Consider the following 26361-nt stretch of genomic DNA (forward strand, 5'->3'; position numbering starts at 1 on the left):
TCTTGAACGCATAATATATTTACACGCCTCCTAGTCGCGGTATCAACTAATTCTCTTAACTTACCTGAAAACGACCCTACATTCCAACTATCTAAACGGATCTTAGTTGGTTCGACTAGCTTCTTACCCTTCGCACCCGTCGACTCAGATGTGAAGACCCTTGCTCATTTGATAAATTAAACCAAAAGGCAAAGAGCCCGTTCGGCTTACCTTATAATCCGCATTATTCAGCTTGTTTTTTCAGCCGGAACAGTGCTTTTCTCTCACAACAATTCAGTCAGAACAGTGTTTTCAGTCAATTCAGCAAGTTTCAGCAAGCCGACGGGGCCAAATTCTAATGTCCATCACGTTGCATTTCAGGCTGCACGAGGGTTCTGACTTAAAAACATACTTCGTCCTATATCACAAGAAAAAAGTCCATAGGTTTCAACTCTGACTAACAAAATTATAAGAATATATATTATCTTAAATGACAAGAGTTTTTCCATAATAAAATGAATCTAGTAATGTCAATGTTGTACAATCAATTCAATCTATATAAAGTTTCAGATATTGATTGTTTGATGGGAAAGGTTAACAGCGTTTAACTTAGGACAAATTGAGATGGACTTGTATTACGATATGAGGAAGTAATAATATACAATGGTTTGACTATTTATTAAAATGAATGTAAATGAAAGTGAATTTTCATTCCACTGGTGCACTAGACAAATCTCTAGCCACCAAGTTCTGTACAAACCCTACAAATATCATTCCAGACGCTCTTATCACCCGTCTCCAGCACCATGCCATGCTTGACCAAGTCATGCACCACTTGTCACTCTTCCTGGGACAGTACTGAAAACTTCGTCAAAGCCGGTGTACATCCAGAAGGACCAGAACCCAGCTTATCTGAAAATTACACCATTGATACACATGCCCCCAATAACTCCTAGAACATTTGATTCTGACTTTCTGAGCATCTGAGCAATGATATTTCTTCAGCTCAGCATCTCATGCAATTCAATGGTTTACCAACCAATTTAAGTGCTGCGCTGATATGGAAGGATAAAAGTTTACTGCATACCTGAATGACCTAACCTGCAGAAAAGGTTCTTGGACTTCACGATTTCATTGGGTTTGTTTCCCCAGACCCCGCACAGAGCAGGAGCTCTCTGCACTGGGTACGCCCTGTTTCATCTTGAATCGTTGATTAGTATCGCACTTCTCACATCTCCACCAAAGTCGATAATCAGCCATTGAAACATAGAATAACGTTAGAATCTGATACCAGAATTGAGTATTCAGGATATAGCATGTGTGCTAGATTCTGAGGTTTCAGGAGGCCTAAAATATAATGGCATAAACCTACAGCAACCAAAAGGAAGCTAAAAAGCTTACAGCATACAAATTCTTGGTGATGAAGATGGTAAAGCACACCAGCCTGTTTATAAAGTAAAAAAAGAGCATCCAGATGATATTATATTCTAAATTATAGTATTCTTTGACAAGCCAATTTTAAGAGACAGAAACCTGGGCAAAAACAAGATTGAGTGAGGAATGTTATATCTGCATTCTTCAATGAACGGAAAAGCAACCGCACACATGTCCATTGCTCATGAAAGGAAAACCCAAAATCATTGTAAGCACAATGCTTGCAGTTTAACAAGTCATCGCATTAGGGAAACTCAGAAGTGTCAGGTAAGAAAATGTTGATTGTATTCGTTACTGTGATAGTATGAAATCTATGAGCACCAAGCTTTTTTTCTTGTGCTTTACTCCAGATTCGTCTCTTGGTCTCATTGGTCTTGACTCTTCTAAATGAGGTTCCTGAACAAGATTATTGATGTTATTAAGATTTCTACATCCTAAGCCTATTCACATACAAAATGCTTTTGGCAATATATACAGCTACACAAATAGGAGTAACCTAAAACGGGAAACTTTACATTCCCCTTGGCAAAAGTATGATAAATACATGTAAGCAGAAACTCACATTGTCAAGATTCCTTCATATGAGGTTATGGGCCCTCAAACAACCATCTACATGAAGCACTGCAGCTTGAAAGACACGAGGCTATCAATCCGCTCACTGTGAATAATGAATAAGTACTTAATGCCAGGATTCATCACAACTCGAAGGGTATGCACAGTTTGGATTTCAACCTTAGTGTTACTCTTCTATTAAATTCTTGCTAACAACTCCTCTTGAACACAACACGCTCAGTAGATCTTGGGCCTCCTTCAACAAACCCTCATGAGCAAGGCCTTCAATAAGTATAATGTAGGTTGATTCATTGGGCATGCATCCGTTGGATACCATATAGGCAAAAAAGTCGATAGCATTATCTATTTCACATCTTTTACAGAGCCCGAGTAGTATCTTGTTATACACCACAGCTTTGGGTCTCATTCCAATATCTTGCACTACGTGAAACATTTGAATGGCCTCTTCAATTCTATCTTCTTTTGAGAGGATACCAATGATTGAAGAAAATGTAATGACATCTGGCGATACTCCCTTGCTGACCAAGCCATGCAACAACTCCAGGGCATCTTCTGAACTGCAATCCTTGGTAATCCCATCAAGTAATGTATTATATGTGATCAGGTTAGGGGTGCAACCATGTTCCATCATTTGCTCAACGAGTTCAATTGCTTCCTCAAGAAATCCTTTTTGGCAGAAGAAACTCACAAGTACATTGAAAGTCACTACGTTTGGAGGGCAATCCCTACGAAGCATTTCAGCTACGAGCTCTGCAACATCATCTAACCGTTCAGCGTTGCACAAGCCTGTCAGCAAAGTAGTGTATGTGATGGTATTGGGTTTGCAGGGCATGCTGCGAAACAGTTCTAGGGCACTGTCAATATGGCCTTGGACACAGAATCCATTGACAAGAGCATTGTATGTGACAACACCCACTGTACAGCCATGCTCAGACATTTGCTCAATAAGCATAATAGCTTGCTCGATCAACCCCTTTTGGCACAAGATGCAGATAAATGTATTGAATGTTACCTCGTTGGGGGGGCAATTATTCCGGACCATCTCGTTCAAAAGTTCCTTGGCATCATCCCATCGTTCGGCACGACACAAGCCCTTTAGGACCGTGGTATAGCTAATGGTATCTGGATTACACCCATAGGAACCCATGTCGTTTAATAACTTAAAGGCATCGTCAACCCGGCCTTGTTTGCAAATTGAGTTTATGACAATATTGCACAAGGTAGTGTTGGTGGCGCACCCGTGCTCCGTCATTTGTTCAAGAACTTGAATAGCTCGCTCCACCATACCTCCTCGACAAAAGAATCTGATTAGCATGTCAAATGTCACCTCGTTTGGCATGCAGTTCTTCTCCATCATCTCGGCAAAGAGCTCCTCGACGTCATCCCACCGCTTAGAAGCGCACAAGCCCTTCAGGAGGGTGGTATAGCTGACAGTGTCGGGCTGGAATCCGTAAGAGGGCAACCTGTTCAAGAGCTCCCTTGCGTCATCAACACGGCCTTCCCTGCACATGCCATTGATGATGACATTGTAGGTGACGATGTTGGGTGTGCATCCCTTTGCACGCATCTCGTCAAGGACTGCCATGGCCTGCTCGAACCCACTGTTCCTGCACATGGCCTCCAGGAGCACAGTGTAGGTGACTACGTTGGGCTGGCACCCGCGGCGGAGCATATCGTCGAGCAAGCTGAGCGCGTCGGCGACCCTGCCGCGGTCGCAGAGCACGCGGATCAGTGGCGTGTACGTGTAGGCGTCTGGCGCGACGGGCATGGAGCCGATGAGCCTGCGCGCGGCGTCGAGATGACCGTAGCGGCAGTACCCCGCGACGAGGGTGTTGTAGGCGAAGACGTCGACGGGGGACCCGGAGCCCTCGGCGGCGCGGAGCACGCGGGCGGCGTCGGAGGTGCGGCCCCGGCGGCAGAGGTTGCGGATGAGCTTGGTGCAGAGGTAGACGTCGGGGGCCTCCCCGTCGCGGGAGGCGGAGCGCTCGACGAGGCGCGCGGCACCGGCGAGGTCCTCGCGGGCAATGAGGCGGCGGAGGTGGGCGCTGGCGGGGTTGGGCGACTCGGGCCTCGTGGTGGCAGCGGCGGGGGCGGCGAGGTGGTGGGGCTTGGGGTTGGGGAAGTAGGCGTGAGGGAAGGGGAAAGACGACTGGAGGAGCGCGGCCATGGTGGCGACTGGCGACCAAGTGGGGGCGGGCGTGTGGTGTGTGTAGCACCGTCTCTCCTCGGTGAACCTCATGGAGGGAGTGGGCGGGACCGGATCAGACGAGTAAACGGTTGGTTCGCTCCCTGGGCAAGTTGGCGCCGCCTGAAATCCCGAGGCACTGTAGCGTACTGTAGCATTCGCTTGTATTTGATAATAATTGTCCAATCATTGATTAATTAGGCTCAAAACGTCAAAGTACAATCAAACTGTGCAATTAGTTTTTGATTTCGTCAACATTTAGTACTCCATGCATGTGCTGCAAGTTTGATGTGATGGAGAATCTTCTTTTTGTATAGTGTCAAAGTTGGAAATTTGGTGGAAGTAACATGGCCTGGGCATGCCTGCCTACTAGCGTAGCGTCAAAAGTTGGGTGGGGGCGTGGGGCAGCAAGGAAGCGCCGAGCACCGAAGCCGCAGCAACCCGGCTTCTAAACTTTACTCCTTTCCGTCCCTATAAAAGATAAACATATTTTGATCATATATAGAAACTCAATAAAAATATTTTGATACTTAATTTCTCTTATATTACTATATACTATTATTTATTAAAAAGTCAATATAATCTCAGAGACACTGAACACAAGTTTATGTTCTAATAAATTCATATATAATTCAAGTATTTATTGATCAAATTTTATATAAATTGATTTTCCCTTTTTAAAATATAATTATTATTTTGAGACCGGGGGAGTTAAGAGTGTATTTGGTGCAGCTTCGCTCCTGTGTGCTCTGGTGCCATAGCCGAAACCCTTCGAGCGGAGTCAATATTTGGTGCTCTGCCTCCGTACATGAAACTCCTCCAACTCCATGTGCATGTGGTGAGAAGCTATCCACCTCGCGGTATCGTTTGGTGTGGTTTCATCCACTCTGATGTTAGAGCTTAGAGCTACACGCGAAGCTGATGCATGAGCTACGCCGAACGGATCCTAATTAAGTTAGAGGGACTTGAATTTGTCAGTAACATAAAGTCCCTCTAGTGTAAGTTAGAGTAGACTCATTTGTATGGCAAGGTGTAGATAGATTGGACTTTCTTTTGGGTCAAGTTACCCGAATTTCAGCCTGTTTGTTTGGTGGATAGTAATCCTATTTGTGGTAGGAGTATCAATGAGTATTAATTGTAATTAACGGGTGTAAGTGTGAATATAATTTTTTTGGTCAAACGGCATAAATATAGATATAAGACTTTATCCGTGAATATGTCATTTCATCCATTAGTAGTTATAAAATATAAAAAGTTTAATGTATTTTGGTGATATAATCTAACTCGGGGAAATAGAACGCGCCTCTACCGTTTCTAAGTTCTGACTTGTTTCTGATAGTGGCGTGCCATCAGCCCATCACCAATTTCAAACAAAGTTGGTTGCTAAATGTAGCCCAGCCCGATAGGCCTTAGAAAATGGACTGTAGCCTAAAACATGTAGTCTAACCCGCTAGGCCTTAGAAAATGGGCTGTGGCTGCCTAGGGAGCATACTCCCTTTTTACGTCGTGGGGGAACTGCCTACTGACTCGAGTAGATGAGTTGATGCACCCGATTGGTGGTACTCCATCCGTTCTAAATTATAAAGTCGTTTTGATTTTTTTATACATCAATTTTGCTATACGTCTAGATATAATGTATATCCAGATACATAGCAAATTCTATGTATTAAAAAAAAGTCAAAGCGACTTATAATTTGGAACGGAGGTAGTACATGGGATGAAGCACTTGTTTGTGACTTATTTTGGGAAGATGACGCCAAGATGATATTACGTATTCTGGTTCATGATGGAATAGAGGACATTATATCTTGGCACTACAACAAGAACTCTTTCGGGCGAAATGATAGGAGACAAGCAGGATCATCCTCAGCTGTGGCAAATGGTGATGATAGAGCTTGTTGTGGAAGCACCTCTGGAACCTGAATTGTCCAAAAAAGATGCAGCACTTCTTATGGCGGCTTCATCATAACAGCTTGGCACTCCGTGTCAAAAAAAAAATCTCTTAATTTCTAATTTTGTATGAAGAACGATTTCTCATGATCCTCGACATTGTAATTCAAGCACACGGTCTTGCTAGGGGCTAGTCTGGGTTCTGGCCAGATCTCGGTTAGGGATGATGGCCCCGTTCGCTTCGCTGAAAAAACAAGCCGAAGCACTGTTCCGACTGATTTGTTGTGAGAGAAAAACACTGTTCCAGCTAAAAAACAAGCTGAAAAAGACGGATTATAAGAGAAGTGAATAGGGCCGATATGCCCTCTTGTATCGAGGTCTTGGTCGCCAAAGATTTGGTGTGGTTTGATGAGTAATGAGGACAAAGGTGCGTTCAGAGAAGGGGATGCAGAGGATGGAGTAGGGGCGGCGCTGGCAAGGGCAGAGCGGCAATGGAGCATGCGGAGGGGAGGGCTCCGGAGGGCGGCGGAGCAGGAGGACGGCGCGTTGAGGAGGGAGCGGCGTGCAGGGAGAGGGACAGGCGCGGGGGAGTGGCGTGCGGGGAGAGCGGGAAGTGAAGATTTTTTTTTGGGCATGTGTACGGTCGGTGAATGGATATACCGTAGATTTGGATCATACGTGGTAAAATAAATTTGCTATCGTTGATGCTTTGGTTGACGGCCAAAGTAACCTGCTTTGATAAGAGTAGATGGAGTTTACTTTCATGTTTCAAAAAAAAAAGATCGTTGCCTCATAAGTAGTCGCTCCAGGCTCCATGTCACTTATATAACGCTAACCAAGTTTTAAAAATGTATATTAATATCGGTAAATTTAAATAACTTCACTAGACATATTTAATAATGAATCTAATAAAATTTAACGGTTTAGATGCTTATGTGTTTTCTAAAAATTTAGTCATACTTATAAAAGTTTGACTTAAGACAAGAGTTCAAATAATATATAATTTAGAGCATGTTTGTTTTCCTTCTCACCTTATATAAGCTGGTCTATTCGTGCTGGACGAAATAAGCTAACTTATACTCCCTCCATTTTGGAATAAAGAGACTTTAAGATAGGTTAAAAGAGTATAAAAGAACATTACTAATCGATTTAATTCATGTTTTTAGAGACACTACCACCCGCGTGATCAAAGGGGATTGCTTGATTAATGGCAGCTAATGGCTATTTGAAAAATGAGTCTGAATCCAAAATACATGTCATGTTCATTCGGCTGATAAGCCATGGCTGAAAGTACTGTTGGCCGATTTATTGTGAGAGAAAAATAATGTTCGTTGACTGAAAAAGTATGGCTTATAAGCCAAGCGAACGTGACGACAATTTATAGTACCTACCAAATTTTATTTAATGCAAATGTGTCTTTATGTCCCCTTCCCTAAATCATTTTCATTTAGCTACAATTTTAAATGCTTCTATACACTAAATTTTATGACGAAGGGAGTATAAACCAGAGGAAAGTAGGCTATACCTTATTTGGTAACCTAACTTATTTAAAATTATTTGGAGGCGTGTTTTCTCAGGAAAAGACAATATTGGATCTCATCGGCTGTACCTTTTCTGGTCGCAGCCTTACTGCGCGCATCACGCATGCCGTGAGCACCCGCAGGTGCATGCCCAAATAAGCTCCTCCAAAGTAGTTTACGGATTTGTCATATATTAGGTAAATGTCCGTGCGTTGCAACAGGAATACATAATATTACGATAATATATGTATGAGCATGTGCTATACTATTATCTAAAATAGATACCACAATCATAATGTTCCAATTAATATTACATAAGTCTTCACGAAAGATAGACAGTTAAAATATAACTCTAAATTTAAATGCAAAATTAAAACATCAACTTTAATTATCGCATCACTTCATACCTACAATACGCGAAAGATAAGCTTGCACTTCTTTAGAAATCAAGAGCTACAGAAAGATAATCATAACAAGTTTATGTTTCACAATACATGTTTTAGAATCTATTCTATAATTAATAATCTAATCTCATAATAGTTCGACTAAGAGAACGTGCTTTGCACGAATACCATGGAGGCTGATAACCTAGATCAGAGAAAGTAATACCTGAGCGACCTCCGTGAGGGCACCAGCGACGCGGACCTCACCCTGGCCCTACCAGCGGACCCCGGCTCCACGGGCTTCCGACGCCACCGCACGCTGCCAGTACCGCGACCCGAGGCGGCGGCGGAGTAGCTGAGGGTCTGCGCGAGGTCAAGGATGTCGAGTTCCTACATCCGCTCCATGTTCTCCTGGATCCTCGCGACCCACTCGCGCTCGTAGTCCCCAATCACCTTCGCCTCGGCCGCCGCCAGCGGGGATGCCGGGCTGCACTACGTGAAAACGGTTTTTAGCAACGAGGCATATTTTTTGTAGGGGCGGCTGATGATAGAGCCACCCCTACAGTGGTGTACTCGGGAGCCCAAAGACCAACCGCCCCAACAAATGAAACAGCAGGGGCGATTGGGGATACGAGCCGCCCCTACAAATGGGTCGGATTTGTAGGGGCGGCTCACTCACCAGCCGCCCCCGATGTTGCTATTTGTAGGGGCGGCTCAATCACCAGCCATCCATACAAATGACCCACATATAAAAAGGCTGCAGCATCTTCTTCCTCCTCGGGTTACTCACTCCAACCCGTGAAAAAAAGGTGGGGAGGCCTTGAGCACCTCCCAAAAATTGCTCTACTAAGAGGGGAAGGTTTTTGTCTTAAATCCTTTGGTGGAGAGGTTGTAGAAGGTAAGAAAATGCTATTCCACACTTTTTTTGAAATTTTAACGGATTATTAGCGAGTAATTAGAGTTTCGTTTTTCTCTCTCTTCTATGGTGCTTGAGCTACTTATGAAGCAAATTAGACTCAAGTTTTGAATGTACTTGGATAAATTAGGAAGAGGAATAAGATCATACCCTTATTTGGTCTATGTTTCTTGATTTTAGTGAACAATTAGTTAGTTTTATGGATGTTTCATGTGCATGTAGATCTAGATCTATGGTTTGGTTTTTTTATTAATTTCGTTTTTGTAAATTTATCTTTGATGAAATTGGACTAGGGATTGTATGAAAGATATTGGGTAAAATATAATTGTTGCTAATTATTGTCTTTGAAATTTTTTATTGTAATCAACAAATATGTATTTTAATTATTTTATGGATAAATGGGTCATTAATTAATTTTTCTCTACCATGGTGTGTTTGTATGCTTCATGTAATTATATTTGATTTATATTCATATATATCTGAAGTATATACAATTATTCTCAAGTAATTATTAATTTGATTCATTTTTATATATATCTGAATAAGTAGTCCTTTATTGTAAAAGATAGAGTACAGGAACTCTTGGATGTATGGTTCGTTAAGATTCAAGGCAGGTTTCTGTGAAGAGGTGGACAAATTTATTGAAGCCATAGAGAAGCATGCAGCAACGTTGACAGAGAATAAGGATACAATTATTTGTCCCTGTAAAGATTGCAAGAACCGTATGGCATGGACAGATATGACTATCATCAGATCACATTTGATTATACGAGGATTTGTTGAAGACTACACAGTGTGGATTCATCATGGTGAAACGGTTATTGTTAACGACAATGATGAGGAGGAATATGATGACGAAACCATAGAATCCCTGTCCTAATATTCAGCAGAGCTTGATGCACGAATAGATTTCGAGTTTGACAATAAACAAGGTGGTGATGCTGGTGGGTGGGATGGTAACGACGAAGGTGGTGCCAATAATGATGGTGGAGCACGTGTCGGGGATGAAGATGATTTGGAGGACATGATTCGAACCCTTGACCAGAGATTTTACTAAATAGCCTGAAAGGTCTAAAATTTTTAGAAAGGGTGATAAAAACATCGAAGGAGACTGTGTATGGTGTTGAAAAGGGATGTCCAACACATAGAACATTACTATGTTTTATGCTTGAGCTACTCATCCTGAAGGCTAAGTATGGCTGGTCAGACTGTAGTTTCAATGATCTATTGCATCTCCTGTCATGGGTGCTGCCACAACCAAACTCAGTTCCCGCCAACACATACCAAGCGAAGAAGGTCATAAGTCCATTGACAATGGGGGTTAAAAAAATCCATGCATGCCCTAACCATTGTATATTTTTTCATGGCAAAACGTTCAAGTCACTGGATAAATATTCCTAGTGTAGGGCCAGCCGGTACAAGAACAATGACCTTTACGGTAGGGACGAAGCCTCTACGGGGAAAAAGAGGAATAAGAAGGGTACAAAAAAGGTGGTACAAGAATCTCAGCCCTCAGAGGACACTCCATTAGGCAACGATTCAAAGCAGAGATGAATTCCTGCCTTGGAAATGTGGTACCTGCCAGTGACCGACTGCTTGAGACGTATCTTCCTGAACCCTAAACAAGCCGCACTCATGACATGGTGGGATGATGAGCGCAAGGTGGATGATGATAAGATTGCGCACCCGGCTGATTGTAGTCAGTGGCAAAGGTTCGATGAGAAGCACAAAGAATTCAGCGATGACCTAAGAAATGTACGGTTTGGCTTGAGCACCGATGGAATGAATCCCTTCATTGAGAGGATGAGCGACCACGTGTCTGAATGGGAACTTCGAAAGAAGCATCCAACCACCATAAGACCAGTTTATATTTTGATGAAAGACGTCTCGTCAGTGCATAAGTGGTATTCCCATGACAAGTTCAAGCCTGAGAACCAAGTTAAAAAAGTTACATCACAGGGTTCTGAGGAGGCCATCACTAGCAAACTCCACCAAATAGCAAAGCAGTATCCAAATGTTGATGCCATCAAATGGTCAAAAGGATTGCCCAAAAACATATGAAAGAGGCAAGCCCTTCCTACCAAACCGGTACATCCAGCACCTACCACTTAGAATGAGAAGGTTCCATGATTGGTACTTGCATGTTCTCCCAATGAGCATAGACCTCATACAAGCATGCTTCCCCACCGGCACATTTGGAAGCCAGGCCAGGAAAATTGTCTTTGACTTCAATGACATGCTGACATGCTTTCATCTCGGAGCAATAGAGATGAATCTAATTAGCACGTGGTGCCTGTAAGTCCTTATCCTCCCGATATGATATGAATGTAATCTTTGAATTTTGTTGTAACTAACCCACACCGTGATTTGTAGAATGCAAGTGCACATTGTCAAACAAATGCCAAGTGTGAAAGCTGGGTATATAGACCCTCAAGCTATAGCACAAATAAATTTTAATTACCCTAAACAGTGGGTACTGGATGCCAAAGAGCTAGCTGCTGGAAAGACTCTTCGGGAGAAAGAGCACATCCGTACGGCGAAACTAAAGGAAGAGTCCCTTAAGGTTGCGGCATACATTACCCTGGCTTTCAAAATTCTCCAACAACACTCTACTATATGGCTACCATACAACTTTGAGTAAGTTCAACTCTATACTTAAAGCTTTGTTCGATATATTTTATTCGATGCAAAAGAGCTTATCTAGTTCTATGATTAAATCTATGCAGCAACCACTGGATTTGTATAGGCGTTGATGTCAGGAGGAGCATGGCATGAGTCTTTGATTCAATAGATAGGGACCCGGTGACATACAAAAACTTCATATCGATTCTCAAGACGTATACATATCGACAATCCTCATTAGCTTATATGTTTGTATACATACTTGTAACATTCACTTTTGGATACTAACAAGTTGTATTTGCTAAAATAATTCGAATAGGGCATTTAGGTTCTATGTCACTAAACATCACGGAAGGCATGATCCAGCAAGGAAGAAAAAGCTGGCTATAAAAACACTATGTACGGTAAGTGTAACTTACTTCTTCAGTACTCCGTTACATGGCTGTCAAAAGCATTACTTAACATTTTCATATGCAAAACACACATTGCCCCAAGCAAAAGCCTGGGAGTGTACATTTATGGATACTATATATGTTCTATGATGAGTAACACCGGTGCCTACAGGAGACACCCCTTAAGGGTAAATTTGAACCTCTTCACCCATAGTATAAAAACTTCATACATGGTATGAAATACTAAACTGAAACTTGTTCTCTTGTAGTGGAAAGAAGAGAAAGAAATGAAAAAAGACCCATACAAGGATGACCAACTCTTAGAGCTCGTCGACGACCTTTGCAACTTCATATTGGACCAGATTGTACACGTCAAAGGCACCTACCATGACCGAGAGTCTGACTTAGGTAGAAATCCTCAGTACCAACACCTTCATGAGACTGAAAGGCTAGCTCTAGGATATTGATAACAATGTATATGGAATTTGATATTGGTTTTACCTTGTGAATTATGTCTATTTAACGATGGATTATATATATTCTTGTGAATTGGACTTGTAATTGTAGTTTATCTAATATTCTCGTGAGACTGAAACGTGGTTCGGAATGTTGGTCGCGGGGCATTCGGCGGGATTATCTCGCTTTCCTCGCTCACGTTAGTCGCGGGGCGTTCGGCAACACGAACGTTGGTCGCGGGGCGTTCGGCAACGCGAACGCTGGATGGAATACGCGGAAACAAACAGTGTTCTGGTCGAAATTGAATTGTAAATTTGATTTTTTTGCTAGAAAATGTACTGTAAAGGCTGGTCTAGACTAAACCGCCCCTATAAATAGATATTATAGGGGCAGCTGGTACTACAGCCGCCCCTACAAATCGATTTGTAAGGGCGGTTTGGGAACTGCCCCTACAAATGCATGATTTGTAGAGACGGTTTGGTAGGGGCGGCTGGCCAAACCGCCTCTACAAATGGTCTTCACCCGCCCCTATAAATGATATCTGTAGTAGTGCTGCCCGACGGCTGGTCGGGGGCTGGGTTCTTCGGTGGCCGGCCCCACCGTCTTGGGGCCGGAGAAGCACATGCAGGTGGCATGCACGCGGTAGCGACAACTAGCAGGATTAGAACCGCATGTCCTCTAGGCAGCACGGAGCAGCACAGGTAGGAGGCATACCACAAGGTCCTCTAGTCCCTCCCACGACAGCCCGCAGTGGATGGATCGACTGGTGAGGAAGATGGAGGACGTCAAAGGAGAGGGCGATGATGGCGAGGACTGTCCGTGACGGTGATGTCGGCGTAAGATCCTGGCGGGTGACGACGACGACGATGGGGCGGCGGATGTGGACGATAGCAGCCACGCATGGAGAGCAATTGTCTGTCTACGGTCGAATCTCAGGGCGCGAGCTGGATGTCGATTCCTTTTCTCACGGATGAATCACGGGGAGCGACGCGGATGGTGGCGGACGAATCGCGGGGGAGCGACGCGGATGGCGGTTTCCTTTTATATCGCGTGGGGGAAGCGCGGTGAAAGTAGGCAGGGATCGCAGGGGCAGACCGACGACCCGAAGCGGTGATTGTAGCACCAAAAAAATGTCTATCGCGGGGAATTGATTTTTGCCTTCTTGATTTGCTGCGGCTGTTCGCATGGAGCGAGTGCGCGTTGCCTTCCTAATCTGATCGCATGGAGCGGCTTTGGTGTCGCACCTGTGGACGGAATAGTTATGAATGTTTTAGTTGTATATAATATGAGGACGATATAAATTTTGCCTATCCTTCCTGATCTAATCGTATGGAGCGGCTTCGGTGTCGCACCTGTGAACGGAATAGTTATGAATGTTTTAGTTATATATAATATAAGGGCGATATAAATTTTGCCAATGTCTGTAACAACGCACATGCTTATAGCTTTCACGAATCTTTAGGCCTAAAAAATAACCAACATTGTTTTAAAAAAAAACTAACGTTGTTAGTCACGCTTCACCTGCATGCTGAAAAGAAGCATCAGAACTGGTACACCTACACTCGCGTCCTCCTCATCCTACACTGAGTTGATGAAATGCTGATGAATCCGCTTGATGATACAATAGAAAATAAGCACCAGAGCGGCAGAGCTGCTAGAAGCTCAGAGGAACACAAGGACCTGCTGCTAAGCAGCAAAAGCAGTTCCTGCTGCAACTGCGCTAGATGCACGAATAAATCGACTAAACTCAGAAGCAATACAGTCGAAGAACTAACCAGGGCCAACACTAAAAGAAATAAACTGCTGGTGACGTACGTGATGAAATTTTTTACCTGCTCGCCTGGCGTCTGTGTCTCCTTCGGTCGTTCCATTTTCCCCTTCTGCTGGCTGTTGCTCTTGTTATGTAGCGGATGGGCATCAAAATCCGGAACTGCTGCTGCTTGGCAACCTGCTCCTGCGCGAGCTCGCCTGCTTCCTCGGTGCCTCCATCTCTTCCCTATCTCGTATTGCTTTAATTCTCGCTCTCTCCCGAATCCTCCCTCCAGAGAGGAAACCTAGGTTCAGCTCGAAGTTGTTCCCACCGTCGGCGCCCAATGATGCAACACCTGAGCAGTGGCGGAGCTAGCGCTCAAAGCAAGCAGGGGCCAAACAGGCCTCAAGAACGTACTGCTACAGGCAAGCATGGCACCATAACTAGCAAGCTTGCATGCATTAGGCATCTAGTCAGTAGTAACAGACAAAACAACTTTGCATGCAGCTATGCCAGTAGACAGTGAGGAAATATACATACACTTGCACATGACAACTATGGAACTCGATGCATGGCAGGGGGGGGGGCCATGGCCCTCTATGGCCCTAAGGTAGCTCCACCAGTGCACCTGAGGTTGTTGCATGCTGCCATGGCTCCATCCTCCTCCCTGCTTATCAGCCGAGAAGTCCACCTTTCCCTTCATAAGGTCCATGAGGCAGGCAAGAACACCTCATTGGTGGCGTTCAAGAGGTCAAGAACTCCTGCTTCTCCATGGCTTCCCGGTAATGTCCCTATCCTCCTTCCGTGGCTCCTTCTCCCTTCGGGGAGGTGCGGATCTCTGCGGAGCAGCGGCAGGTCCTTGCGGATGAAGCGTTGGACCTCGTATCTACGGAGAGAAGTTGGCTGATGAACGATCTGTTTCCTTGTCCAACGTGATTCGTGGATACATACAGGAAGGAAAAGTAAAGGAAGGGGAAGGGGAGGCGTGATCTACGAGTCTCCTTTTGTGTCGCTTTCGTTGGGTTGGAGGGGGCGACGGGATCACGTAGGACACGGAATTTTACCGGGGAACGAGCGGAGCGATATGGAGGGGCGATGACCGTGTGGTATTTACGTCAAGGTGGAACGTCGGGCGCGCACACCAAACTGTCGTTGGACGAAACCCATACTCATTTTTTAGATGGAGCAAACAACAGAATATTGATTTTTGTCTTCCTGATTTGCTATGGTTGTTATGGGGATTGAGCTGATCGCATAAAGCGAGTGCGCGTTACCTTCCTGATCTGATCGCATGGAGCGATTTTTGTGTCGCACCTGTGGACGGAATAGTTACGAATGTTTTAGTTGTAGATAGAGATAAGCTAGGTACCTAGCTTATATAATTCGGATTGTTTGGCAACCCATTTACCTTTGGGCTTATAAACCTGCACATATTATAAATGAAGGGGTAAAAAAACACGGCTTTACTAACGGCATGTTCGCTGATTGGTTTCTGAGCTGATAAGCCTGGCTGGTGCCGGTTTGTTGTGAGAGAAAAACATTGTTGGCTGACTGATAAGCCCTGGCTAAAACCACCAAGCGAACAGCCTCTAAAACAGTGCGAGAAGCTGTCTTCCAGAGCTTTGTTTGCAGATCGGGTCTTTTCACGTTCAAATACAAAACTCCACCTTTTTCTCACCAGAATGGGTAACACTCACAAAACTCGCTAACTCCTCCTAATGCATCCACAGGGTACATAGGGCAAAATACGAAGGTAACTAAGATCGTTGCCCAGTCAAAATCATTCTGCTGCATGGATATAAGAGAATATTCCAAATGAGCTCCATTGGAATCATAAACACCCCCTTCGGATTGGTCCCGGCCAAATTGCAATAGAGACGCCGGCTAAAAAAAATGTGCTGCGACGGCATGTCCATAACAGCGTCATCGATTCACCCGGCCGTTGGTCGTCCTTGCGACATGTCCAAGGCCGTACGTCTCTGCACTTGTAGCTTCTTCGATCGATTCGTCACGTACTACATCATACGTGCATCTGATCAGCTACCGCATTCGCCGAGCTATAAGAAGGCGCGTAGCATACTCTTTGCGACACCAAGCCATCCAAGCAGTAAAGCATATAGCTCGAGCTCAATTCTTCTGCACAAAATCTATCTGCTGCTTGCACGGTTGAAGCGGCAGCACTCGCAATGGCGAACCATGGCGCTGCCGCCCTCCTCCTGATCGCGTCCCTCCTCGTGGCAGTCGCCCTCTCCGGGGCCGACGCGAGGCTCAGCGCCGTGCGCCACAACGCGGCGGCGGCCCTCCGTGCGAGGCTCACCGTGCGCCGCGACGCGCATGGAGGTATGCACCTACATACTCCACCCCGTCGTCCAAGCAATGATCCGGCATGAAATGCATATGCGGCCCGTGTGTCGCCGCTGTTTGACCGTATGATTGAGCGTGCGTGCCGAATGAATGAAATGTCGCAGGTTACGTGTTGGTGGCAAAGGCTGCGCCGGTGCCGGAGCTGACATGCACCGAGGTGCACGGAGTGCAGGCGGGCGAGACGTGCTTTTCCGTGGGCCAGGGCGCGGGGCTGACCCAAGAGCAGTTCCTCGGCTTCAACCCCAACATCAACTGCGAGAAGATATTTGTCGGCCAGTGGGTCTGCCTTCAAGCCACGTCCGCTTGAGTGCCTGCATGCCGGGCTTAATTTGCGCTACCCTGGTCCCTGCGTCGCGACGATGAGTCGTGCTATGGTGGTTTCGTTCTCTGTTATGTTTCCCTTCATGTATGAGCGAAGTTTTTTTTTCTCTCGAATGATGTATGAGCGAAGTTGCTGATCAGCTAGGGTCGGTATGTTATCTGTCGCAATTTTCAGTATTCTATGTCGCACTTTTCACTATTCCACAGTGATGCGTGTCACTCTGTCCCCGCAACACATTTTTCATAAAAAATTGATTTCACCGGTTTGCTCTCATGTAGTCATGTGTTCGTGTTGCTGATGAGAGGAGTTGGTATGCTTTGGACTATGCTAATTCAACCACCACCGGCCTAAAACGCTTCCTCGCGGTCACATATTTTAATGGTTGTACAAATTTGCATCCCTAATTAATAACCACGAGAAAATACGTCATAGAGCATCCAAGAGTTTCCAAAACTCATTCTCAATCTAGATTTTTTAGCAAGATTGAAAAAAAACTGCTCTCCAACAACTTCCAATCTTTCCACACTTGGGAAAATCGATCCACCAATCACGCGGAAATATATGCGATCGACATCAATCTGGAGATGGAAGGATTTTGGAAGAATAAAGAGTAAGAGCATCTCCAAGAGGCTTTCTAAAATCTACTCTCTAAATCATCATTTGGAAAGTCATTTGAGTAAAAGTCGTTTTCTATATCTTTGTGTCCTCCAACAGTTTTTCTATATCTTGTGCGCAGTCTAGAGAGCCATCATCGCTCTCCATGTTTGACTTGGGAGAAACCCGGAATAGAGAATATCTATATTTGGATATCCAATTGAAAAGACGGTTAGATTGTATTTTTTCACCAAAATCTCTATTCCTGTAAATTAGGAAGATATAAAGAGTCTCTTAAAGATGCTCTAAGATATGGTTCTTGAATCTTGATACAAATATACAAGAGAGAAACCAAGTATAAGAGTGGTCGATGTGATTTATAAATAGTTTGAGATTTCTGATGCAAAATATTTTAGTAACTAGGTTTTTGAAATTGTTGGAGGAGCTAACAAATATGCTTCCAATCTTTTTTTAGCCATTTCTAAAATTCATTGATTTACCAATTATCTTTTGGGAACTATTGGAGACGCTCTGTGATGCTACAGGTAAATGCTAGTATATAATAAGGAAATATGCTAGGCCAAAAGTAATCTCGACGTAGGCCGGTCTAACCCGTGTCGAAGGGATTTCTGATCCTTGGCTTGGGTTGTTAATTTAGCTTCGGTGAGGAGCATGTCAATAAAATAATAATAAAAATAAACAAATAAAATAAAATAAAGATAAGAAGGGATCAAGGGGTGATTACGGTTTCTAAGGATCAGAAACCATTATCACTGTACCTTCCAAACAACAATTCAAAAACCACGCCCATTGCTGCTCCCTTATGACCTGTCGCTCCAACCGCGCTCCCTCCGTGCAACGTCAACTTGCATCCTTAACACCCTACTGGAGTTGTCACTACTGCACGCATCACGCATGCCACTGTGGAGGAGCAGTGAATATGTGCATGTAGTTTATGGATTTGTCATAAGCTTTTTTAAAAAGAGAATATATTAATATCACAGCTTCTGCATCGACTAATGCATATAGCTGAAAAAACATTTAGTGTGGGGATTTGTCATAAGCTAGGTACCTAGCTTATATAATTCGGGTTGTTTGGCAACCCATTTACCTTTGGGATTATAAACCAGCACATATTATACATCAAGCGGTAAACAAACACGACTTTAATAAAACAGAGGGAGACGTTGTCTTCATTCACCCCCGCATTGTCCAGCCAAGCGACTCGAGCGGCTCTCCCTTCCCTCACCGAGCGCCTCCCCGCAAACCCTAGCGGAACCTTGGCCGCCGCCGGAGCTGCCGGCCGAAGGCCCGACGAGCAGCAAGGAGGGAGGCAGCGAGGCAACCTCGCTCTCCACCTTACCCAACCCTCTCCTTCCTCCCCCTCCTCTCTCTTTCTCTGAGTTCGTCGCTTTGGGATTTCCAAGGTCAGGCGGCTGGATTCGCTCGGGTGGCCAGTTCTTGTGCTCGGCGGCCGAATCTTCATGGTCGCGTGTGGTGGGGGTCTTCCTGCGCCCCCTCTTCCTGCCACCTTCTCTCCCTTGCTCTGGCCGGCCATGCCTGGCCGGGCTCGCTGCTAGCCGGCCTCGGTCGGATCCCGCAGGGGGGAGGGGAGGCTGGTTGTGTGTGTGCAGCGACCGGATCTGGGCGGGGGTTGGCTGGTCCGATGGGGGCTGGCCCGGGCTGTGGTGGCCGACAGCTAGATCCATGTGGGGGTAGCCGGATCCATAGGTCCAGCGGTCGGGGCTATGGGGAGGGCGACTGGGTGTGGCTGGGGGTGGATGTTGTCAGGCTGGGTGGCTAGGGCTTCTACCTTCCCTTCCCTGATCCCTCCTTCTCCATGTCATCTTCCTTTCCCTTGACGTTGGCTAGTTCAGCTTGCTGCTAGCTGGCTTCGGCTGGTTCCAGTGATGGGTATAGTCCTTCTTGCAACTCCCCGTGGTGGCTCGGGTCGGCGGACAACCCCCTTGGCTCTCCGTATCTCGTCTTCGTGATGGGTCCGGGGCGTTATCATGTGGCTGCGCTACTGCAAGGCTGCTCGCGGTACGCGTGGTGGCGTCGGTGTTGGCGAGGACGTCCTCGTTCATCACAGGCGCCTTCCTTCCTGACTATCTCCTTTGCGGTGGCCAATAATGGTGGGCGGTGGTGGGTTGGTGTGAGAGATCATGACGAAAGCCTTCTCGCATTCTCCTACCGAGTTAGGATTTGCGGGTGAAACCCTTTCCTTGCAGCCTTGCGACGTCGGCGCCTTTAGCGTCGTTTCCTTCTTGAAGGCATCGCGAGGCTTCGGAGCTCTGCACCGCTGCTCCGTTTCCTGCTGTGTGGCCATGGTGGTGCTTGAGGTTGTTTCGTTGGTGGTGCTCAGCAGCAATGTTTTGGGTTGGTTGCCTGAGTTAGTTGTTTTTGCTAGTTGTGGCATCCTTTAGCTGTGGAGTTGCTAGTTGTGTTGTTTTTTCGACCAGGTTAAGTTGCTAGTTGGGTCGTCTTCACCAAGTTGGCTCGGTGAAATTCATCGAGCATGTAGTGGTGTGAAGTGTTAGTGGTCCGGAGTGCCAAGTTGTATGGGATGAGTGGCATACTCTTCTTAGTTGTGTAGTTTTTTAGATCGAGTTTTTACTCAAAACTGAACTGACACTTGTTTTCTTTTTTATCGTCAAATATATAAATAATGGCAAAGCTTTTACGGCCCTTTCTAAAAAAAGTTGTCTTCCAGAGCTTTTAAACACTTCTGCAGATCGGGTCTTTTCACGTTCAAATACAAAACTCCAACTTTTCTCACCAGAATGGGTAACACTCACAAACCTCGCTAACTCCTCGTAATGCATCCACAGGGTACATAGGGAAAATACGAAGGTAACTAAGATCGTTGCTCAGTCAAAATCATTCTGCGCAAGATTCAAAAAAAAAAAATCATTCTGCATGGATAAGAGCACGGTAGGCGCGCTTTCGCTGCGCCGGTTTTTGGGCAACGTGGCATGCCACACGGAATAACATATCCGTAGTGGTAGGTTGTTTTTGGGTAAATGAGCAGAACGTTAGCTTGTTGTATGGCGTGAGACATGATTAAGAAACCATGTGACTAAAAGTTGTGACAAAATAAAACCATTCATGATTTATAACACAATTAGGAATAACTGAATGCTATTTATACATATATATATAGCCCAACACATGGTCGTTGGACAAAAGAGCAAAATCAAAAAGTTTCAACACTCAACACCAATATATAAACGCTGCAAACTTTGTAGGCACCATACATTATATCATGTATTTATTGAGGTCAGGATTATAGGAACAGCCAAATATGGCACAGGCAAAATCTTCATTACAATGTGAACAATGGATTGGGGACACTGTAAAAAAGAACTATAAGACAAGGTGTATTATTCATCAGCAAAATATTGTGTCATCGTTTTTTTGGCCCCCATCTCACATGGATATTGTCCCCTCAGATTGGTCTGCACAAATAAGATCCATTATTTACAAAATAGAAAATAGTATCATTGTACGAACGGTTTCATAATAGAGGCAATGGCAACTGCTGAGTCCTTGGACCATGCAAATCGAGTACCTTCCCTCTAAGTTAGGCTCCAAAACTATTCATTAATTAAAAATATAAAAAAGGGGTACTACAACAGGTCTATCTCATCTTAGTATATTAAATTACATGTAAAACTATTCCCCAAATTGATTTTTTAATTTTTGCAGCTAGTCAATATTTATGCCTATATCATGATCATGCATAGACGAAGTTGGAAACATAGTTAATAAAAGATCAAAGAAAAATTATTTTATATGGGAGTACTTTTTCTTCAAGGAAAATATATAAGATGATGCGACCAAACACTACGCCAGATTTGCACATCACTGCCAGCATCATCACTGCCGGATTTATGAGAACCGACAGTGATGTACCTTCACTGCCGGTTATGAGCTTGAAAATGAAAAAATGATTGGGGCTGGGCTAAAACCGGCAGTGAAGGACCACATCACTGCCGGTTTGTGGCATGAACCGGCAGTGTTTTAGCGGCCACTCATCACTGCCGGTTTAAGCCAAGAGCCGATAGTGATTGTGCTCTATCACTGTCGGTTCTAGCCAAGAACCGACGGTGATAAGCCTACAACACAAAAAGGCTGCAGCCGTCCTCTCCTTCCTCCTCTCTTCCATCCTGAGAACAGAGGCGCGCGTTTGGACCCTTCCCTCCATTGTTGCGGCTGCTCTTCACCATGAAGCTAGTGCTTGAATTTTGAAGAATGGCTTGATCTTTTTGCTTTAAGGTTAGTAACAAACATGCACTCCTTTGATTTTGTTGCTTAATTAGCTTCGTTTTGATGGCTACATTGCTTGATTCTCATTCTAGTTCTTTCTCCATTCTAGAGAGCACTTTTTCAATTGGACATTTGTGCAAGACTCAAATTGTGGTGAATCCATCATCCAAAAGGTTGGTGTCTATGAACACATTTAAATTCCTAGCTAATTATTCCATGGTGGTCAAGATCATCATTGTTAGTATGTGATGCTATAATTAGTTCTTAGAAGTAGAGTAGAATAGTTGTTCTTCAATATTGTGCAATAATTGTTTTTACTACGATTTTTAATTTACAGGGCCGGGGCTACCAATTTCAAATTTTCAATAATTAGTGTACAATAATGTTTTCCAAAAATGATACTTTCGAGCTACAATTGTTGTTCATGAAGCTCGATTCCTTATTAATTCTTTGTAATTACTGTCTCAGTATTTTTTGTGTGCAGAGATGGATCGAGAGTGGATGCATTTGTCCCGAACGGACAAGCGGTACATGCATGGCGTCAGCCAGTTTATCACCGATGTCAAAGCCCATGTTGGGAATGGAACCATGTCTTCTGCCCATGCAAAGATTGCAAGAATCATAGGAACTTTCGTCAAATTGAGTCTATACGATCGCACTTGATTACCAGGGGGTTCATGCCAAACTATACGATATGGACTATGCATGGCGAGGTTGGTGTGAATGTTCTGCAGGAAAACGATGATGATGTGGACATGCCTGACGTAGCCATCCACGATGCTGACGAGGAACCCGGTGTCAACATGGAACCTATGCCCATAGTTAATAATGTGTTTAGGAACACGCTAGCTGACGACACCGAGGATAACGATGGCATTTCTCAGCTGCTACGTTATGTAGAGACCGGATGTCTTAGTGAAAGACAGCTGAGAAAGCTAGAGAAAATGAGACAAGATGGCAAAACACCATTGTATAGGAATTGTCCAATGAGCAAACTGGAAGCCAACATCATGCTGTTAGAGTTCAAATCGACAAACGGATTGAGCGATAAAGGCTTCGATCAGTTGTTAGGTATAATAAGGAAAATGCTCCCAGAAAAAAAAACGAGTTGCCAGAAAAGACATACTTGGCCAAGCAAATGATCTGCGCCATCGGCCTCGAGGTTGAAAAAATCCACACGTGTTCCAATGATTGCATATTGTACCGTGGAGAAAAATACAAAGACTTGGACAAGTGCCCCAAGTGTGAAGCTCCATGGTACAAGGAAGGACCGTCAGATGAGGGTACCAAGACCAGATGAGGTCCCGTAAAGGTCATTTGGTATTTCCCTATAGCTCCCCGGGTGCATAGGCTGTTTGCATGTGCAAAGTCAACCAAGCTGTTGCGCTGTCATGGCGAAGAGCGTAAGAAAGATACAATGATGAGGCACCCCGCCGATGGGCATGACTGGAGGACTATCAATACTATGTTCTATAAGGACATCAGTGGAGAGGTAAGGCACCTTTGGTTTGCTTTGAGCACATATGGGATGAATCCTTTCGACTAGGTTAGAAGCAATCATAGCACCTGGCCAGTGACGTTCTGTATATACAACCTTCCACCTTGGGTCTGTATGAAGCGGTCGTACATCTAGATGCCACTACTGATCCAAGGGCCAAGACAGCCTGGGAATGACATCGATGTGTTTCTAGAACCAGTGATCGATGAACCAGTGAAGATGTTTAAAAAGGGTGTGCCGGATATTTGGGACGAGTATAAAAAGGAACATGTCACGATCAAGGGAGTACTTATCGCTACAATCACCGACCTACCAGGTCGAGGTTCGTTGTTCGGAGAGAAGATAAAAGGCTATACTGGATGTATCGAGTGCTTAGACGACACTGATGCGGTAAATCTGCCAAATAACTCAAAGATATTTTATATGGGACACCGTAGGTTCCTACCTAAGGATCACCCTTACCGTAGGAACAGAAAAGATTTCAACGGTGCTATTGAGAAATGCTTAGCTCCAAAATATCGAGACGAGCCTGCGATACTTCGAGAACTCAACAAACTGGAGGTTGTCCTTGGGAAGGGGGACAATGTAGTAGCAGCGCCTGATGGGAGCGTTTGGAAGAAAAAATTGGTTTTCTGAAAACTACCTTACTGGCCATTTCTGAGTGTACGCCACTGTCTTGATCCCATGCACATCACTAAAAATGTGTGCGCTAACACTCTTAACACCTTGATGGACACCGGGGGGACATCAAAGGATTCACTAGCCACATGCCTGGACATGCAACACTTGGGAATCAGGAAGGAGCTGCATCCCATGGAGCTAGAGAATGGTCAGTTTGAACTTCCAGTTGCATCATGGACATTGAAGAAGGAAGAAAAGCGCGCGCTTATTTCTTTCTTCATTGAACTCAAAGTCCCGATGGGCTACTATGCGAACCCGAAGAGGTTAGTGAACATGAGCAAACTCAAGTTCAACTATGGCCCTATGAAGGCCTATGACTGTCATGTCATTATGACTCAGCTGCTCCCTATTGCCCTGCGTGGTATCCTCCCCCCAAAGGTCCGCGCCCCAATCATAAAGCTTTGCTCATTCTTCAACGCGATCTTAAAAAAGGTCATTGATGTGTCCACGCTAGAGCAGCTGCAGCGGAACATAGCCAAAACTCTCGTTAGGCTTAGGATGCATTTCCCACCAACTTACTTTGATATCTCATTGCATCTGCTCATTCATCTTGTTGACCAAATTAGAGCCCTTGGCCCAATGTACCTGCATCAGATGTTTCCTTTTGAAAGATTGATGAAAGTTTTCAGGAGGTATGTTAGGAACAGATTCAGGCCAAAAGGGGGATGGTTGAAGGATGGTCAACGGAGGAGGCCATTGAGTTCTGCACATATTATCTGGACATCAAAAGGGTCGGAGTTCTAGAATCTCGTCATGAGGGAAGATTACGTGGCAAAGGAACGATCGGGGAGAAATCTGTTACAGTAGACGACCCTGTTTTTTTTAGACAGGCACAATTCGTTGTTCTCCAGCAAGCCGAGGGTGTGATGCCATACATTGACGAGCACAGGCAATCACTGCAAACTCTGTATCCGAGCAGGTCACAGGCTTGGCTGGATAAAAAACATAAGGAGGAATTTGTCAGCTGGTTGCGACGTCGCTTGCTTGGAATAAAGTTGGATAATCAACTGGATGCCTTAGCCAAGGGGCCTTCAAGTATATATCTTAAGTACTAAGGGTATGAGATCAATTGATTCACATTTTACACAAAAAAACAAGATGGAAAGAGCACATACCAAAATTGTGGTGTTTGTTTTGATGCTCACAACGAGAATAGCAACGTGCAGGCGACGTACTATGGTTTCATAGAGGAGATATGGGAGCTAGCCTACAGTCTGTTGAAGGCAGCTCTTTTTCACTGCCAGTGGGTCCGGCTCGAGAAAATCAACACTGACAGCGAAGGGTTCACTACCGTTGATATCACTAAGACCGCATACAGAGACGACCCCTTCGTCCTTGCAAGAGATATTATGCAAGTCTTCTATGCAAGGGACAACAAGACAAAAGGAAGGCTAAAAGTAGTCCTAGAAGGGAAAATGAAGATTGTCGGTGTCGATGGAGTGACGGACGAAGAAGACTACAGGGGCTATCAGGAAATGCATCCATTCGGGGCGAACGTACCCCTACCTATCCTTCAAGATGGTGACGAACCTGCTTACGTACGAATTGATCACAATGAAGCCCTCATTGTTGATGCACCTAAAGATAGTTAGATTATTGTTAACTATATAATCATTATGCAGACGTTGTATCAGTAATTCGCACTGAATATTTAATTTATATTTTGTGTGCATCTCTACAATTTAATTATTGACTATGTAATCAAATATTAATATAATGTTCACAAGCACTATTATTTGATAATTATAGACCATTAATTAATTATCATAGAATTAAATAATCAAGACACAAATTTTTGTGTTATTTTAGAATATAAACTAACTGCATTATTTCTATTAATAAATAAATAAAGAAAAGCAAACTAACCGAACTCTCTATCCTAGCTCAGCGGTTAAGGCCGCGCACTCTGTACTCTGAGACCCTCGCTCGAATCCCAGGCGGACCAAACTTTTTTGATTTTGCATTTATTATTTAGTAGTGCATTATGATGGGATAAAAGAAAAAAAATAAAACCATTCTAAACGAACTCTCTATCCTAACTCAGCGGTTAAGGCCGCGCACTCTCGACCCTATGATCCGCGCTCGAATCTCAGGTGGGCCAAACTTTTTATATTTTTTACAAAAAGGCTACGATGGCAGGCTCCAAATCGACAGTGTTTTTTTTCATATTTTTTACTAAAAGATGGCGGCAGGGCCCTTCACTGCCGGTTTTGGTTTTAAAACCGACAGTGATAGCTTCTATCACAGTCGATTTTAAAACCGACAGTGATGTGTAGATGCTCCTCACATGCAAACAGTGCTCCCATGACCACAACAATTGGAACACTGTTCCCACCTACCCCGACAACTTTAGTTCAGAAATAAAAATGTACCACGACTGCTAGCCCCTATAAAATGGTCCTCGGCCAGGAGCTAGCCTCTCCATGTATGTTGGTTTTAGCCAGGCCTTATCAGCCATGATATAATGTTTTTCTCTCACAATAAACCACAGATATCGTTATGCATCGTAGTCCACAAAAATGGTACACACATG

The 26361-nt window shown here is 44.4% G+C and overlaps 2 protein-coding genes across 5 annotated transcripts; one reads left to right on the forward strand and one right to left on the reverse strand.

Annotated features, from left to right (window-relative positions):
- Positions 1-609: 609 nt before the first annotated feature.
- Positions 610-4227, reverse strand: LOC136533375 (pentatricopeptide repeat-containing protein At1g09900-like). 4 transcript variants are annotated; one of them, XM_066525934.1, is made up of 5 exons: positions 2146-4227; positions 1976-2071; positions 1381-1809; positions 1067-1213; positions 610-962 (listed from the first exon to the last, which is right to left on the reverse strand). In XM_066525934.1, the coding sequence occupies exon 1, from the start codon at positions 4223-4225 to the stop codon at positions 2153-2155; it is 2073 nt and encodes a 690-aa protein (XP_066382031.1). In that variant the 5' UTR covers positions 4226-4227; the 3' UTR covers positions 610-962; positions 1067-1213; positions 1381-1809; positions 1976-2071; positions 2146-2152. The 4 variants fall into 4 exon arrangements, with proteins under 4 accessions (XP_066382031.1, XP_066382030.1, XP_066382032.1 ...); XM_066525933.1 differs by having other exon boundaries at positions 1067-1809; positions 1976-2034; XM_066525935.1 differs by having other exon boundaries at positions 610-891; positions 1067-1809.
- Positions 4228-16259: 12032 nt separating this feature from the next.
- LOC136533374 (uncharacterized) lies at positions 16260-16771 on the forward strand. Its single transcript, XM_066525931.1, has 2 exons — positions 16260-16440; positions 16569-16771. The coding sequence occupies exons 1-2, from the start codon at positions 16287-16289 to the stop codon at positions 16769-16771; spliced, it is 357 nt and encodes a 118-aa protein (XP_066382028.1). The 5' UTR covers positions 16260-16286.
- Positions 16772-26361: the final 9590 nt, after the last annotated feature.

The sequence above is a fragment of the Miscanthus floridulus genome, unplaced genomic scaffold (genome assembly GCF_019320115.1).
Source record: "Miscanthus floridulus cultivar M001 unplaced genomic scaffold, ASM1932011v1 fs_875_1_2, whole genome shotgun sequence".
In the NCBI taxonomy this organism is placed as follows: Eukaryota; Viridiplantae; Streptophyta; class Magnoliopsida; order Poales; family Poaceae; genus Miscanthus; species Miscanthus floridulus.